The 17,933-nt window shown below is 37.8% G+C and overlaps 1 protein-coding gene across 8 annotated transcripts in view; it reads left to right on the forward strand.

Moving 5' to 3' along the window:
- Positions 1-17,933, forward strand: part of Ten-m (teneurin transmembrane protein Ten-m) — a 748,404-nt gene that overhangs the window by 703,456 nt on the left and 27,015 nt on the right. For 5 of the 8 annotated variants that reach the window (XM_076533045.1, XM_076533047.1, XM_076533049.1 and 2 more), the window contains one exon: positions 12,564-12,746. The exons of the other annotated variants lie outside the window; for them this stretch is intronic. In XM_076533045.1, the coding sequence (XP_076389160.1) occupies positions 12,564-12,746 (183 nt within the window). The remainder of the gene's footprint in view (positions 1-12,563; positions 12,747-17,933) is intronic. 8 annotated transcript variants of the gene reach the window in all.

Consider the following 17,933-nt stretch of genomic DNA (forward strand, 5'->3'; position numbering starts at 1 on the left):
TGGGGAATTTGGAATTGGGGAATTTGGAATTGGGGAATTTGGAATTGGGGAATTGGGGAATTTGGGATTTTGGGAATTTGTGGAATTTGGAATTGGGGAATTTGGGGTTTGAAGAATTTGAGATTTGAGGAATTTGGGATTTGGGGAATTTGGGGAATTTGGGGAATTTGGGGAATTTGGGAAATTTGAGATTTGGAGGTTTGGAAAATTTGGAAATTTGAAAAATATAAAAATTTAAGATTATAAATATTTGGAAACTTGTATCTTGACAGTTTGAGCCATTAAAAAATTGTAGAACCTGCCAATATAAATATATAAAAATTCATTACCTTTGAAAATTTCGAACTCGAAAATTAAAACCTTGAAAACCTACAAAATTTGCAAAAATAAATATTGAAAAATGTAGAACCTTGCAATCTTCATAACTCAAGAATTTCCACACTCAAAAACATAAAACTAAAAACTTGAAAATGACGAAAAATTTAATATCGACGGGCCGAGTACGTTCCGAGCTCCTCCGAATTTTTCCGAATGCGACCCAAGCGATTTGAAGTACCCTTACACCCTTACCACTTTCCTAAATCCAAGTTACCCTTAAATTCGAAGGGGAAAGTGGCAGTACAGAAGAGAATTCTGTACGTTCCTATCAAACTTCTCGACTTAGAAGTCCACTCGAGTGTACGTGTGTTCCCGAAGAGCCGATCTTGAAGAACGACCGGCTTTTCGTTGCCTCTTCCGCCGTAGGACTGGCGGGCACAGCACATAAATTCTAATAGGAAACGAATTAAGCTCTGCCCCATTTCCCCGTGGAGATTCTTGCCGCTTTTTCCCCGGCATCAATGGGAGGATATATCATTCGATTACCATTGTGCTGCGTGCTTCTTCGTTGGCTGCTTATATTCCGGCAAATGAACTTCATTTTTTTCATCTTCGGACATTATCGGTCGAGTTAAGCGAGTTATTACCGAGAGGGCAATCGTTTATCTGTTCCATCTCGTTTGCTCGTTGAAAAAAGGAACACCGTCGATGAACTCGCACGAAAACAGAATTATTCGGTTTTATTTATGTACGCAACTGTTATCGGAGTTAATATCGTTTTACATTATTATCAGAATATCAATTTTGTTGAGGAGATTACAAGTATCGACGTTTTAATTGAGTTCGATAACACCGGTTACCGATGACCCCTCTGGCGCCGCTAGAAAATGGGTTATCGATGATCCTCCGTGGTAGTTAACGCGTTAAGCTATTTATAGCTGCTAAATTCCGACCAAAAATCATATTTGGAATAGAAGTTTTAACGTGATGAACGGTGGTTTGCAGCATAGGTGGCGGCACCTGCGAATACATAGCATCACTTGTATTTTCCTTCTTAAATTCTTTACTTTGTGGCATTTGCCTATTAAATATGTTACATGTCGTATAATTATTATGGAAATCTTGATAAAATAATTGATTAATTATAATAAGCTGTTGACCTCATGCGAACGCTACATGAACATCACACTATTGTTGCACTTCGACCTCAAGATGACGCTACATTTGTTTTATGTTGGCCTCATACTAACCTTACATTGCATTCATCAAAGACATATTTGTCTTATAGTGGTTGCTCACTGGCCTCTCACGGCACCTGAACTCTTGTATGTTTTATGAAGGCTGCCTGTTGACCTCACGTTGATGCCGGTTGAACTCATACTTTTCATTTATTGTCTGTTCACTACATTTACATTACCATACGTCCAGATCATATTTTTTTTAAAGTCACTCACCAGTAACATTTCATTAACGTCAAGCTCCTGTTTTTTCGTATAGTAGCTGCCTCACATTGTGGGCCTCACATTGACAGAAGTCAAACTTATATTTATCGTATAGTGGCTATCCATTGGTTGAAGTTTATCTTTGCCTCACAGTGGTTGCCCACTGGACTCACAACCCTGTGCAAAACTTGTGTCCTTATGTAGGTCTCATACAAACCTCACATTGATGTCAGGATGGCCTCAAACTGGTTTTGCGACTGTCTCACAGTGGTATTGTTTTTAATTTTAATAAAGGATGCTAAGTTTAGTTTTTACGATATTTGAAGAGAAAGAAAACACGGTAGAACGCATTTTGAAGACTCTTTCCATTTCGTGGCCGTTTCGTAGCCTCTTTATTTTCCGAGCCACGTAGATTCTAATGGGAAACGAATTAAGTAAGCTCTTTCCCGGCGGCAGCTAAGTCTGCCAGAGGTAGCGGACTTTCCACTTTGTCCGTTGAAAAACCGACCAGACGAGCCGCGACGCCATTCCGCTCAGTTTGAGGCAGCCTTACGTCCACGAGGAGAGAATCAGGAGAAAAGAAAAGTGACGGCTCGATCGTATCGTGAGGGCGGTTAGGTGTTGGTGCATGTGCCGTATTTAGAGCGGCGCGGTGTACGTACACGCGCGAAAATGTACGTACCGAGGGTAAAAGGGAACGAAAGAACGTGGCTGGAGGGTAAAGAACCACCATATCGCCGCTATCGCCACCCTACCATTCCCTAACCGTCCATAGCCCCGCCATGCTTCACCTCACCCTATCTGGAGCTTCGTCCAGGCTACGCCGCACCAACCTTCTCCCTCCTCCGGCTTCCAATTAAAATCGTTTCGTCCATCACCGGCCCTGTATTCTCTCCTTCGTCTAGCCTCCCCGGCCGACTAAACGCCCCACCATTTTTCAAGATTTTCCTCTGACGTCAGCAAACCAACCACCATAACACGTTCGAGGGACTCGCGTTCGTGAGGCACTGGTATCGGACCGAGGTTTCAGATGTAACGTCGTATAAACCTATACACACTTTATTTTAGTAGAAATTATATATATTATGTATATTATACCTTGATTTTATGTATGTAATACATTGATTGTATGTACATATAGCTATCAGATGATGGCTTCAAATGATGTATTATATAGAGAGGTACATATTGGTACTCTAATATCAGGTACAGCAGTGTCTGATATGAACTATACATATATATGTTGATAGTATACATATAAAGTATATACATTGTCTGTAGTATACACTAATAGTAAACAATTGTCTACTAATAATAATACTATTATATAATAATACTATTATTAGTAGACAATTGTGTATATACAATTATGGTCAGATGGTGGCCTCAAATATGGCCTACAGAATTTTCCATTTCCTCACATTATCAAATTTCCAGAGTCCTATATTTCCGAATTCCCCAAATCCCAAGTGTTCAAATTTCAAAATCCCCAAATTCTAAATATTCAAAATCCCAAATTCCCCAAATCCTAAGTCCCCAAATCTCATAGTTCCCAATTCCAAATTCCCCGAATCTCACAATCTTCAAATCCCAAATTCCCAAGTTCTAAACCTCCCAAGTTCCAAACCTCCCAAGTTCCAAACCTCCTAAGTTCCAAACCTCCCAAGTTCCAAACCTCCCAAGTTCCAAACCTCCCAAGTTCCAAACCTCCCAAGTTCCAAACCTCCCAAGTTCCAAATCTCCCAAATTCCAAATATGCCAAATCCCAAATTCCCCAAATTCCAAATATGCCAAATCCCAAATTCCCCAAATTCCCCAAATCCCAAGTCCTCAAATCCCAAATTCCCCAAATCCCAAATTCCCCAAATCCCAAATTCCCCAAATCCCAAATTCCCCAAATCCCAAATTCCCCAAATCCCAAGTCCTCAAATCACTAAATCACAAATTCCTAAACTCCTACCTCGTCAAATCTCAAAAATCCCCAAATTCAAAAATATTAAAATAAACAAACTTACAAAAATTCCTAAATTCCACCCTATCAACTGTGTCACCCAAGTTCTCGACCCAGAACCAACAACAATATCTCTTCCTTTTCCAGCATTTTCCCTAAAGAAGCCAAGCACCCTCGTTAGCCTACATCCTGCACCTCGATCGCAGAGGACCGCCTTTGACGTGGGCCATCATGCACATTTTGTCTTGGCAGATAAAAACGAAGGCACGGAAATAACGCGTATTCATTCGATAATATTTTCACAGGCGCTGCGTGCTCGTCCCGCTATCTCGAGGAACGTAATTATCTCACCACGAGCCAGGATATAATTCACATCCTGTGCCAGAAGCCCTTCCGGTAGCACGTTTCCAGTCGTTACGCGTCGATTTCGCCTTTTTATAGGGAGCACTTCTGGAACTTTTCCTAGCCGTAGTTCGAAACTTTGATCGACTTTGATCGGTTGCCTCGAAAATTTACGGCTATTCACGTTTATTCGACGTTTTATTCGTTTTCGAATGGCTGTCTCTCGGTGCGCCTCCAAATATGAAAGGAAACTTCTTTGACCTACAATTCTACGCTGGGTGAAACATTTCGTTGGCTTATTTATTTAACAAGTTCGTAGTTTCAAATAAAATTGTATTTGACACTGATTAATTTCGCGATATATATTTCTGAATTTTGCAAAATTCATGGGTGCCGATTGTAGTTCATTTTGCTCATCGTTTGAACGTTTACTTGTTTAATATTAAACTTCATAAGTTATTTGAACTTTACCCTCTTTTTGTATGTGGGCACAAACATATCATAAAGGCCTTAGACCATCTGCATGTGTATTATATAAACAATAAACTATTACATTTGAAATTACTACATTTATTAATTATCAAATTTTATACACACATCCTAATAAAAATAACAACCAGTATAAAGATACAGAAAATATTAAACGTTAAGTAAAGTCTGTAGTGTAGTTTGACATACTTCGTTATTAATTTACCGCTTCTTCAATATTTGTTTCTGTAGTTGTACCAACAGAAAGAATAATATTTAACAAAGTCAAATCTTTAATCTTAATGTACTAATATTAAATTATTAACTTGAATTTGAAGTTTACTTTTAGGTTATAAAACTCGCCATTGAAACAGTCACAGTAGCGTCACCTGGCGGCTGGCATGCTGAATTAAAATACTCTTCGGATAAAAAGGAATCTATTCTACTAATTTTCTAATTTCTTATTATTATTTTCTGATTTCTTAAAATATTTTGTTATAAATAAATATAACTGTTACGTTAAAAAAATATAACAGACGCTGACGCGAAAATTACCTCCATATTCCACATTACAATTTTATGGCGGTTTTGGTCATACTCTATTTTCCTTAATTATCACGAGCCCTCCCTTCATTATTCCGGGGTATAAAAATGCACCAACATCACGCTTTCGTATCGTTTATCATAAAAAGAAGATCGCACTATTCCGTGTCCCTATTACGTTCATTCGTTTCGGAGTTAGAAATTCACAGGGTCTGAATATTTTTCCCATCGTCCGATATAGTATTAATTCGTTCCGGTTCGAAAGCTAATCCCAGACACGAGACTGACTAACCCTTGTGTCCATTTTCTCCGTTCCGCTCTCAAAAATACGTCGATTCTGCCCCACCGATACGTGACTAGGGCTTCGAATCGTTTGCTGCTCCCCTTTGGAATGGCAGTAAACGTTGCTGTACGATGTTCCTCCGGTCCACGTTTTACTTCTGAACGATTTAACACGGTCCCACGATTCGATGGAAAAAATTAATTCGGCCATCCCGTCGATTTTATTCGATTCTGTCCGATACTGTGGGGTCACAACATCGACCGCTTTGCCATTTTATTCCAACGTTCTTTATACATTCGGTACATTTAACCCTTGAGCGATGTGCCGTATCGATACGCATTGTATTACCATGCGTTGAATTGTTGCATTATCATGGATTATGTAGAGTATGTACGATAAGTAGGGTAACAGTTGGTACGGGGTGGTAGCTTAGATGACTCTGAACAATTTTTTCCTTTGCGAAAATGCTCTACGAGGCTTCGTTTTTGAGTTATTAACGAAAGAGGACTATCAATTTATTACCAAGAGTTGGGTTACCATGTGTTTCATCACGCATTATTTGATATGGCAAGTTTAGGTAATTCGCGTATTGAATTACCACGTGTCGAATTACCAAGCGTTGAATTACTACGTGTTATATCATCACGCGTCGAATTACCATGAGTTACATTACCACGCGTGGTATTACCACGTGTCAAGTTATCACTGATTATATTACCACGTAGGGAATTACCAAGCGTTGTTTTACCACTCGTTGAATTAGCACGCATCGTATTATCATGCGTCGAATTACCACGCTTCGAATTACCATGCATTATACCACCAAGCGTTGAATTACCACGCGTTAAATTATCACGTGTCGAATTACCATGAGTTACATTACCACGCGTGGTATTACCACGTAGGGAATTACCAAGCGTTGTTTTACCACTCGTTGAATTAGCACGCACCGTATCATCATGCGTCAAATTACCACGCTTCGAATTACCATGCATTATACCACCAAGCGCTGAATTACCACGCGTTGAATTATCACATGTCGAATTACCATGAATTACATTACCACGTGTCAAGTTATCACTGATTATATTACCACGTAGGGAATTACCAAGCGTTGTTTTACCACTCGTTGAATTAGCACGCATCGTATTATCGTGCGTCAAATTACCACGCTTCGAATTACCATGCATTATACCACCAAGCGTTGAATTACCACGCGTTGAATTATCACGTGTCGAATTACCATGAATTACATTACCACGCGTGATATTACCACGAGTCGAATTATCACTGGTTATATTACTACGTATTGAATTACCACGTGTTGTATTATTATGTATCGAATTACCTCGCATTGTATAATTACGTATCGAATTACCACGCGTTGTATTGCTACGTATTGAATTGCCAAATGTTGAGTTACCACGCGTAGTATCACTTACATGTTAAATTACCACGCGTGGTGTCCTTACATATTATATTACCACGTATTAAATTATCAAGCGCTGAGTTACCACGCGTAGTATCAATTACATATTGAATTACCACGCGTGGTGTCCTCACATATTGTATTACCACGTATTGAATAACCAATCATTGACTCATCATGTGAAGCATTATCACATATATGTACTATTACAAGTTATACCACATGTTTCAACTACTACCATGCATTTTATTATTACTAATTGTATTATCAAGCATTGAATAACCACTGGTTATTTTACCACGTATCGAATGTGGTATATATTTCCACAAACCTTGCATATGTAGTATCATGTATAGTATTATCTCCCATACATGTGTTCCACCCACTTCGTTGTCAAATCGAACCTAATATCGCCCGTTATTCCAACGTTCGCAAGGACTTTCCTCAAAAATCAAGCTGTTAATCCATCTCGCCACACCCTTGACTCGCACAAAGCGTGTCTCCACGTGTTGGCTAATCGTCGTCGGTAACAAGAGGCCGACAGATCCTGCCGATCCTCTCCATTCTAGTACTCGCGCCACACGAAACCGAAAGAAAGAAGGGTACCTTCTTCAGGTACTCTCCGTAAGAACGATGGGTTTCGTCTCTAATAAATTCCATTAGACATGGGCTCTTGCTCCCGTGGTCCCTGATATTATGTTACGCGTTTTGACGTGGCGTTCTCAATGGACGTGCATCCATTACGTGGCCCGGTGCGACAACAACCGTCAAAGTGAGGCTCATTCACCGAAATCCTTTTCGGGTCCACTGGTCCCTGGAAGAGGACCCATGGTTCAACCCAACCGTGGATAATTCGATTCACCAACGACTCGGTCCTTGGCAACATGCTCGCATTTGAGAGCACGAGACTCATCCTTGGTTTTGGATCACCTCCGGTAGCTCCGCCGGCTCTAGGCCCTTTGTCGAGGTTCCTGGTACTCTGTCTCTCTATCGTTGCTCTTTTTCTTCTCTTTGACGATCGGAAAGAAAAAAGATCCTCGAAGTAACGACCGACACAATAACTACTCCCGCCGATCTATTAGGAAGAGTAACGACGTGCCGGCGGCGCCTTCTGCTTCGGTGCTTCCAGTGAGAACGTGCTTCTCTTCGTCTTCTACGCTCTGATAGTACTGTGGGATATGTACGGTAATGTACGCGTGGAGGAAACGATTTGTAGCAACTGGAACTACGCTGGGCAGGGATGGTGCCCTGAGAGTAGATCACGGACAGGGATGGGACGGGGTGTGGGAGGGAGAGAGGAATTTGAAGATTTAAGTGTTTGGTGGTTTTTAAATTTAGTGTGTTAGATATCAAATTGTAGATTAAGGTGTTTGGGAATTTAGAGGTCAGTGGTTTAGAAAATTGGAAATTTAGACATTTGGAAATCAGAAATTTAAAAATTTATATATTTAGATTACAAATTGAAAAATCTGGAAATATAGTTATGGAAAATTGAGAAATTTGGAAATTTTCAATTTTAATAAAATATTCTCTAATTTTCAAAACTTTTGACTTAATTAAAATATTTTCTATTTTACGGTGAAAATTTTAAATCTAAAATTATTTTGTAATTTACAATTAAAATTTGAAATATAAAATACATATTGTTTGATTTATAATTTAATCGAGAAATTTAAATTTAAATTATAAATTGTTTAAAGTGCAATATATTTTTTAAATTTAGACTTGTTGAACAGCATCAGCATAAGGAATCTGTTTCATCTTAAAAACCTTTAACCCAGTGGATTAGTTTATTGTGTCGAGTGGTAGCAGATCTGAAGAGTGTGTTTACACAACGCATATTTTTAAAGCTCTCAGTTTGTAGATTTTAGCTACCACATCTTCAAACATCCTCGGAAATACTTGACGGTAGAGCTTTGACCTCCATTCCAATAAAATGAGAAATCACTGCGTCTTCTATTTTCTTTGATAATACTGTGGCGAACGTGGAGTAGATTTCCCTAGGGAAAATGGCAAATTTATTTGGTAAATTTTCGGAGTAATAATCTTTCACTTGTTAACGAATTTGAAAATTTGTGGATTTGGGAATTTTAAGGAATTTATATAGTTGGTAATTTTTTTATTTAAGAAATTTAGGAATTTTAGGAATTTTAGGAATTTTAGGAATTTTAGGAATTTTAGGAATTTTAGGAATTTTAGGAATTTTAGGAAATTTAGGAAATCTAGGAAGTTTAGGGACTTCAGGAAACTTTAACAATTTAGGCAATTTCGAAATATTTTAACAATTTAGCAAATTTCGAAAATTTTGGAAATTATGGCAGTTTAGGGATTTGAAATTTAAAGAATTTGAAAAAAGAAAAATTAAAAGTTTCAAATTCGCATAGATATTCAAGTGCCTCAAAAAAGATGCCTCATAGATGCTTCATAAATGCGTCATAAATGCCTCATAGATGCCTCATATACGCATCACAAATGCCACAAAAAATTGAAGACAATGTAACAAAACTATTGTTTTCTTAAATCAAACGAGCTCTATGTTGCACTCAATTATTCCAATTCCCCTCATTATATCGCCATGCATCAAACTCTCAAAAGCGCAAGTCCACTCTACCACTAGAAAAACATCAAATAACCAGCAAACATAAATCCCTTCCGGTATCGTTCACTGAAATTTGCAGGCGAATATCCGGAAGCGATCGTACGCCTACTCTTCCCGTTTCCACGCTGCGATACAAGGCCTCGCGATAAAAAAAAAACCTATACAACTGGCCGATTAAACGAAGATTGGAAAAGTCTTTTGTCATCGTAAAGGGTTGATGCTTCTTCTCCGGCTCCGCCCTGCTCCTTCGTTCACGCTCTGGCTTCCTGTTGCGTGCTTCACGAAGAATGCTTAAGGAGGTTCTTTCGAAAAAAAGGTCCAGTTCGTTGGCTGATGGCGCAAAAAGAGCACGGACTCGAATTTCTTGACGGTCACCTTATCCGTTCGCTTTTTCCCTTTTTTTTTACATTGTGCTCGATACAATGAGGAAGGCCGAGGTGCTCTGAATCCGACGACCAGGCTTATAATCGACTTAAAGATGCCGGCAACTGCTCCACTTTCCGTATCGACTTCGAGGAAATCGAGAAATTAATCGATAACGTCCTTCAGACGATTCCAAATCAAATTAAGTTTACAAGATACACTTTTATGCACCGTGAGGCCACTATTTTACATTGTGAGGACATTCTTTCCTCCAATAAAACTGCCATTTTGCATTTCAGTGTCTTTGTATTCCACTGTAATCTCGTTATATTGCACTTTGAGGTCACTATGTTGCATTGTGAGGCCGATGTTTTTCGCAGTATTGCATCTTAAAACCATGACACAGCTTTATGCAGTGTATTCAAATATGTTGTGTTATCAAACCACTCGAAAACATAATGAAGCTATTGTATTGCACCGTAAGGTCACTTACTATGGCATGAGGCCACTGTATTGTGTCATGAGGTCACTCTATTATGTCATGAGGCTACCGTATTACGCTGTACAGTCGCTGTATTACACTGTGAGGTCATTATGTTACATTGTGTAACTCCAGTATTGTGTTATACTAAATATAGAGTTCATTATGTTACATTGTGTAACTCCAGTATTGTGTTATACTAAATATAGAGTTCATTATGTAACACTGTGTAGCATCATAAACTGCCAAACATTAGGGAAAGAATATACTGCACTGCAAAACCACTGTATTGTATTGTCAGGTCAACTTATTGTGTCTCGAAGTCGTTATATTGCATCGTGAGGCACTTGTTGTAATCTATACTGTATTTTAAAATCATTGTGAAGCACTGTGTGCCATACTGTTTTGTATTGTGTTGGTGAACTATCGTATTGAGTAGACAAGTTATTATATTGCGTCGTAACATCATTATATTATTTTCATGAGGCCACCGCAGTGTATTGCACAGCCACTGTGTAGCATCATGAGGCCACTATATTGTATTTTACATTGATTACACTTCACATTACTGTGCCTTGCCTTGACTGTAATGCAACAATGAAGCCATTATATTATATTTTGCAGTCAGTGACTTTGCGAAAAGCGGTTTAAAAAATGTTGAAGTCAGAGGTAGTTTTCAAAAATAACATCAATCCGGTAAATAAAATATAAAACGTGACTCTGAATTATTGATTAACCTATGTAGGACAGCCAAACAATAAAATACGGTAGCAATAAAAGATATACTGTATAAATATTTCCAGTTATCTTTCAAAGCACCGAAAGGTGGATAAATATTTACTTTCATAGTTCAAGCGTCACAGATACACCGTAACTCAAAAAAATAAAGGGCTTCTATATTTCATTTGAAAAAGGACGCGATACAATCGCAGTTAGTGGCACAATTTTCTAGAAAAAGGGATCAGGGCTGTGACATCGAAATGCTTCAAAGGGTGAAAGGGACAAAGGGGTGGTTTCAAAAATTTTTACGCCGCATCGTTGAGCAATGAAGAAGGCTCGCAATTCTGGGTCACTTCTCGCGATAATCCCTGTAACAACGAAAGACTGGTCGTGTGAAACGTGCCTAATCGCGAAATCGGCTCAACCCCTTTTGCCCCGGTTGAAAACCATCTGGCCACCTGCCCAGGATTACGCGTAGGTATTGTGCGCCATTGAACCTTCAAGAAGACCTGGTTAGATAATCTATACCGCAACGTTAGTTTTACATTAGGTCGACTTACTCGCGTTTTCATAATCTTTCCACACGACTATTCAATACTTACATCTAACAACATCATTCGATACTCATAGTTTTCTCGAAGAAAAGCTGGGCCTTACAGAAAGGAGTTACAGATTATAATTTTGACAACTCTGTTACTGAATTATTTTATAATAACTTGTTTAGTTTACAAGTTTACACCCATTGTGGATATTAGTAGGTTACAGAGTATCGTACAAAATTTATATGAACCACTTAGAACTATGGAATATTAATAATTAGATGGCCTCATAGTTTTGTGCGAGTGGTAACGACAACATCCTAAAGTGAATAATTCTTGAATTCTAATCCGTATATTTTATTGTATGTTAGAACCGAGTATCGTCGGCCTCAAAGCATTAATTAGGTGCCTCAAGCCCACCTGAGGCTCGATACGTTGACCGTAAAGCTTGAAAAAGTGTATGAACGAATTATTATTTACTTGTTACACAATAATTTATAGAATTGTTAGTTGTCTTTTGCCTGAAACATGGGACGTGATGTATTAAATAAAATTGTTATGATGCTGTGTAATATAATATTGAAATACGCCACGTCTCGCTGAAAATCTGTCAAACACCCTGTACATCACCACATATATAATTTTTAACAGTTATAATACACGATAACACTGTAAAGTTACTAATTTTTAAATTGGAAATACTACATCATGCGTTAAAACTGAGTGTCGCCGGCCTCAAGATGTCAACTTGATACCTCAAGGCCACGTAGTGCTCAGTGCATTAATCATTAATCTCGAGAGAGTGTATGAAAGGAATATTATTCATCTATTTGACAGTAATTAATAATATTGTTAGTTGCCTTCTGTGTGAAACGTTTAGAGACATATTTGCTGAATCGCTATGATGCCACAAAATTTGAGGATAAAACACTCCGAGACTCGCTGGAAATCTGTCAAACACCCTGTACGTCACCATAAATATCATTTATAACAGTTACATTGCACGATGCCGCGAATTCAGACGAGGAAAATAAAGATTGTTATTGAACAGTCGGCCTCACAAGCAAATGTTTTCGTTGTTACAGGGTGTTTGCTGGACAATTCGGCGCCGCGGGGCCCGCCCGATGTGCCACCCCGTAACCCTACAATGAGCCGAGTGAACGGAAGATTGCCAGGAAGTCATACAGCCAGCGATCACGAGCGTGATCCTGATCTACAGCCGTCCTGTCTCGTACGCACCTCGTCTGGCGGCTTCTACAGTATACCAAGTGAGTCCTCAGGGTGGCTTAGTCAGATTTCAGGGGTAGAATTGGGGTCAGTGTGACGTTGGAGGATTAGGCGGAATCACGGGTAGAATGGATGTACTGTACGTCTGCTGAGTTTGCAGCCGGGAGCTGTGTGAACCTTGCTGGAACAGGTGTCAACTTTCGAGATACGCGCTACTTATGATCCCTGCACTTTCGCTTCTACCAAACTATTAAACTTCGAAAGGATTAAAGTATTTGAAATTTAGAACATCAAATTTAGGATTCAAAAATGTGAGAAGTTTCAAATCCTGAAAACTTCCTAAGTTGAAGGATGAAACAGTTTGAACATTGCAAAATAACTAAATTCAAAAATTTTTAAATGTATTCATGTAGAGGATTCCCTATCTTTTCATGCGCATCTCCAAATGTTAAAAAGAATAACATTTGCGTTATAAAATATTTACTCTGAAGAATCTAAGAAGACTTCAAACAAACCGTATCTACCAGATTTCAAGAATAATCAGTCTAAAACATCTCGTGTGTATTTGTATCGATAAGATCCTGGGAACCGCAGTTGTACTTTCTCGAAGTCCTGGAAATCGGTCGATCTGTTTGTCGATAGGTCAGTTTGCTGACCAAGATCCAAACTTCTAGTGAAAAACAGACGAATAACATTTTCAATATTTGACGGGTAAAAATGAAGAAAAGCTTAGAGGAGGCGTGTCTAGCGATAGTGTTCAGTGGAATACTATAAGACGGAGATCCTAAGTAAGAGAGAGGGGAAGAATGAGTGACATTTCTGACAAGGGTAGCAGAGGGCGTAATCAGTGAAGGGCAATGTGGGCGGGGGTGTGCGATAATTTCTTAAGCCATGGTTTCTATCTTATCGTCTTGCCAGGATTCTTAAGTAGCTGCAGGAAAAATTGTGACGTACAGTCACTGGCAAATCTAACATAGTTTCCATCGGGAAAATATAACAGTGATCAAATCTTCCATTCGTTGAATTTTAGGGATTTTTAGGAATTTGAAAATTTCGAATGGGAATTAGGAGTTTGGGGATTTGGGGAATTTTTATTGTATGGATATGAAGGTCTAGGAATTTTGGAATTAGGATATTTGGGGATTTGGGGATTTTGGAACTTGGGGATTTTGGGAATTTTTGGGATTTGAGGATTTGGAGACTTAGGAATTTGGGAATTTGGGAATTTGGGAATTTGGGGATTTTGGGAATTTTGAGGACTTAGGAATTTGGGGATTTTGGGGATTTTGGGGATTTGAGGACTTGGGGACTTGGGAATTTAGGAATTTGAGAATTTGGGGATTTTGGGAATTTTGAGGACTTAGGAATTTGGGGATTTAAGGATTTGGGGACTTGGGAATTTGGGAATTTGGGGATTTTGGGAATTTTGAGGACTTAGGAATTTGGGGATTTAAGGATTTGGGGACTTGGGAATTTGGGAATTTGGGAATTTGGGAATTTGGGGATTTTGGGAATTTTGGGAATTTTGAGGACTTAGGAATTTGGGGATTTTGGGGATTTGAGGATTTGGGAATTTGGGAATTTGGGGAATTTGGGGATTTTGGGAATTTTGAGGACTTAGGAATTTGGGGATTTTGGGGATTTTGGGGATTTGGGGATTTTGAGGATTTGGGAATTTGGGAACTTAAGAATTTGGGAATTTGAAAATTTTGGGATTCACAACTTTGGGGATCAAGATATTTAAATGTTTAGGTATCTGAGAGTTTAAGAATTTGAGGATCTAGGAATTTAGGAATATAGAGATTTGGATGTCTAGGAATTTGGGAATCCAGAGTTTTAGAGATTTGTAAATTGGACAATTATAAAATTATAGGGGTGTAGTAATTTGGTGATTTAGGGATTGGAGGATGTAACAATTTAGGGGTTGAAAGATTCATGAATTTAGCAATTTAGGGATTTATCGATTACAGAATTAAATTATTTGGAGATATAAAAAGTTTAGGATATACGGATTTGGGAGTTTAGAAATTTATGAGTTGAATTTGAAATTTAGAAATTGTATCTAGAGATTCTGGGACTGGAGTTGGAGGAGTTGGAAGGAGAGGAGTAGATATTTGGAGGTTTAGGGAATTTAGGAATTTAAGAGTCTAGAAAACTGAAATTCAATAATTTTCGTATTGAAATTTAAGAACTTAAAGATATGAATATCTAGAAGTTTAAAATTTGTAATATGTAAAATTTTCAATATGTAAAATTACATTTGAGAAATGAGAAATTTTAAGATTTAGCAATTTGGCGACTTACAAATTTACAAATTAGTAAATTTGAAAAACTAGTAAATTTGAACAAATTTAAACGTGAAAGTTTGCAAATTTAACAATTCGAAAATTCGAAGCAAGTAAGAATTTAGGAATTTAAGAACTTAAAAGTTTCCACGTGTCCTTATCTAAAAGAAGCTTACGTTACACCCGGGTGTACCTGAGAAGTTCTTCTACTCTTCCAGAAGGATTTACCTCGATTATTTATCGAAATATCTCGGTCGAAAGCTTCTTAGTTTATCTACGACGGGCAAGCTGGCTGCTAGTTACCTTCAGATTACGACCTAGTTAGTCTAGAAATTTCTGTAATCGATAATACGCTTTAAAATAAGAAGCCTTTTACCGGAGTGCCTCAATAGTTCTCCGCCATGTTTCTTTTTTTAATCTTCCGAGCAGTTGGATTCCATTTTCTTCTGCTTAACATATGTTGCTGGTTCATTTTATTCGCTTGGCATTTTAAGATTGATAATTTTCGGTATTTCTTGTATTTTTTCAAGATTTATGATGGACATTAGGAAGTGATGCTGTGAAGGTGTTATTTTGATTTGGTGAAACGTTGAACTCATTTTTTTGTTTAATTTTAGAGCTTCAATTTTGGGGTTATAATTGCTTCGAATTTGAGGGAGGTACATAGGTTAGGTTTTTAAGAAACCACTTAATTTGTTATTGTGAGATGTTCAAGTTTGCAAGTTTTTTAAATTTGTGAGTTTATAAGTTTTTAAGTTTACAAATTTACAAATTTACAAATTTACGAATTTACAAATTTACGAATTTACGAATTTACGAATTTACAAATTTACGAATTTACAAATTTACAAAGTTACAAATTTACAAATTTACGAATTTACAAATTTACGAAGTTACAAATTTACAAATTCACAAATTCACAATTTCATCAATTCAGAAATCCTCAAATTTATAGATCCTGAAATTCACAAATAAAATTTGCAAACTTGACAAAATTTGAACATAGCAAATTTGAAAATTTAAAAACTTACAAATTTAGCTGTTTAGTAACTCAGAGATTTGAAAATTAAAAATTTGAAGATTTATATATTTCCTAATTCCGACTCCCCCTTAATCTTCCCTCTCTATTTTCCTCTAATTCCTCCCCTTTTCCCCAAATTCCTCCTCAAATTTCCTCGATTTCCAAACCACTTACCTTACTTCATTTTTCTCCAACAAACCCCATCCCCCCGTCACTACAAGACCACAAAATGTTTAAAAGTGCAAGCAACCAGGCACTCGAGAATTTTCTCCGAAACGTTAACCTATAAGACGGCGTCTGATGCACCGCAGAGGTGGAATACACTCGAGAAAAGAAAAGCAAGCCAAGGTACAACGTTTTCGAGACACTTTAGCACCGGGGGTATCGGCTGCAAGGAAAACAACGGGCTGAACCTAACCTTCTTGACGTTTCGAGTGGCGAAGAGAACCGAGGACCCGATACTAGACGTGTTCCTTTTCTTGTTTGGTCGACATTTTTTCCACGACGACTTTCCCGTCGGCCATCTGTATACTTAACGTTTTCTTTTTACACGGAATTCTGGTCGTGTATACTTGAAAGGACCGTGGGACGAACCGTTTTCGACCGAACGGTGATTTATGATCTCTCGACTTATTGACCCTTGGTTATGACACTGGCTGACACTTATGACCTTACACAGAATACTTCCAGGCTACTCCTGGAGGTCCTGCTTCAATGCTGCCTTCGTTTCTTGCTCGGTCATCGCCATCAATATGCTTTGTCACCTACGCTTCTGTGCACAGGTTAGCTTCGACTTCGCAGAAAATCTGGGAAAATTGGCAAATATTTTGAAGTAACTCTTCTGGTTTAACTTCTTCATTCCTGACATTTTATCTGAATTACAAATTTTTACTTTTCGATTTAGTTAACTTCGTTAAGAATATTTTATGGAGCAAGCAATTTTTAATATTTTGATTAACTTCTTCGTTATTGAGCTTTTATGGAACTTTACTTTCATCGATAGTAAACTGTAATACACTATTGTTCATCGTTTAAAAACTGCATGTTTAATTAACAATTTTTCGTTAGCAAAATATTTGTGCAGTAAGTTTCCTTGTGAAAAGAAAATTTATCCAAAGAATTGGTATAATCGATATCAGTCTTCAATCAGATTTATTTGATTGATTGTCATGTTGGTTTTACTGAACATTATACATTTTTTAAACGTTTCTGATAACAATACCTTATTCAATCACTTGTACATTATTCAACATTTCAAACTATTTAAAAGAATTTTCTTTTTGATTTTAAAAAATTTCTGATTATTAATCCTCTTACAAAATGATATTAAATGAATTTATTCCATTATAAATATTATGAAAAATTCCTTAAAAACCAAGTCATTTCACACATTAAATAAGAAGATGAAATTTTAATTAAAGAGATCTATAGTTACTCGATACTGTCATAACAAATAAACAATAAAATTTGACAAATAACGAGACACGTGAATGGAGCCTCGAATTTTCGTTAATTAAATACGAGACTGCGTGCAAGTAAATCATATCCAGTCCCGGTTGATCATTAAAAGCAATTCTGACACGCTAACCAACGGACATATCCCGCCCCTTTTATTCGGTTCCTCGCATTAGACGTCTCGTGCTGCCAATAACCGTGAAGAGAAAAAAAAGAGAGAAGCTTAGGGGAATCCCATGAATCGCCATAATCATGGATATCTGCCTAAATGCCATAATCATCGTATTTCAGGGCCTGCAACACCTGCAATTAGCGGCATAGGGTCGCTTTTGCGGGACCTTCGTCTTCCCACGCTCCGATTTTCGTGTTCGAATGGGTACAAGCTTGTTATGGTATAGCGAAGTCGTAAAACTTGTCAAAATTTTGTGGGAGAGGTACAAGTGAAATTAGAACTGTGATCTTATAGT

Source organism: Megachile rotundata, chromosome 6, assembly GCF_050947335.1.
Source record: "Megachile rotundata isolate GNS110a chromosome 6, iyMegRotu1, whole genome shotgun sequence".
Classification (NCBI taxonomy): Eukaryota; Metazoa; Arthropoda; class Insecta; order Hymenoptera; family Megachilidae; genus Megachile; species Megachile rotundata.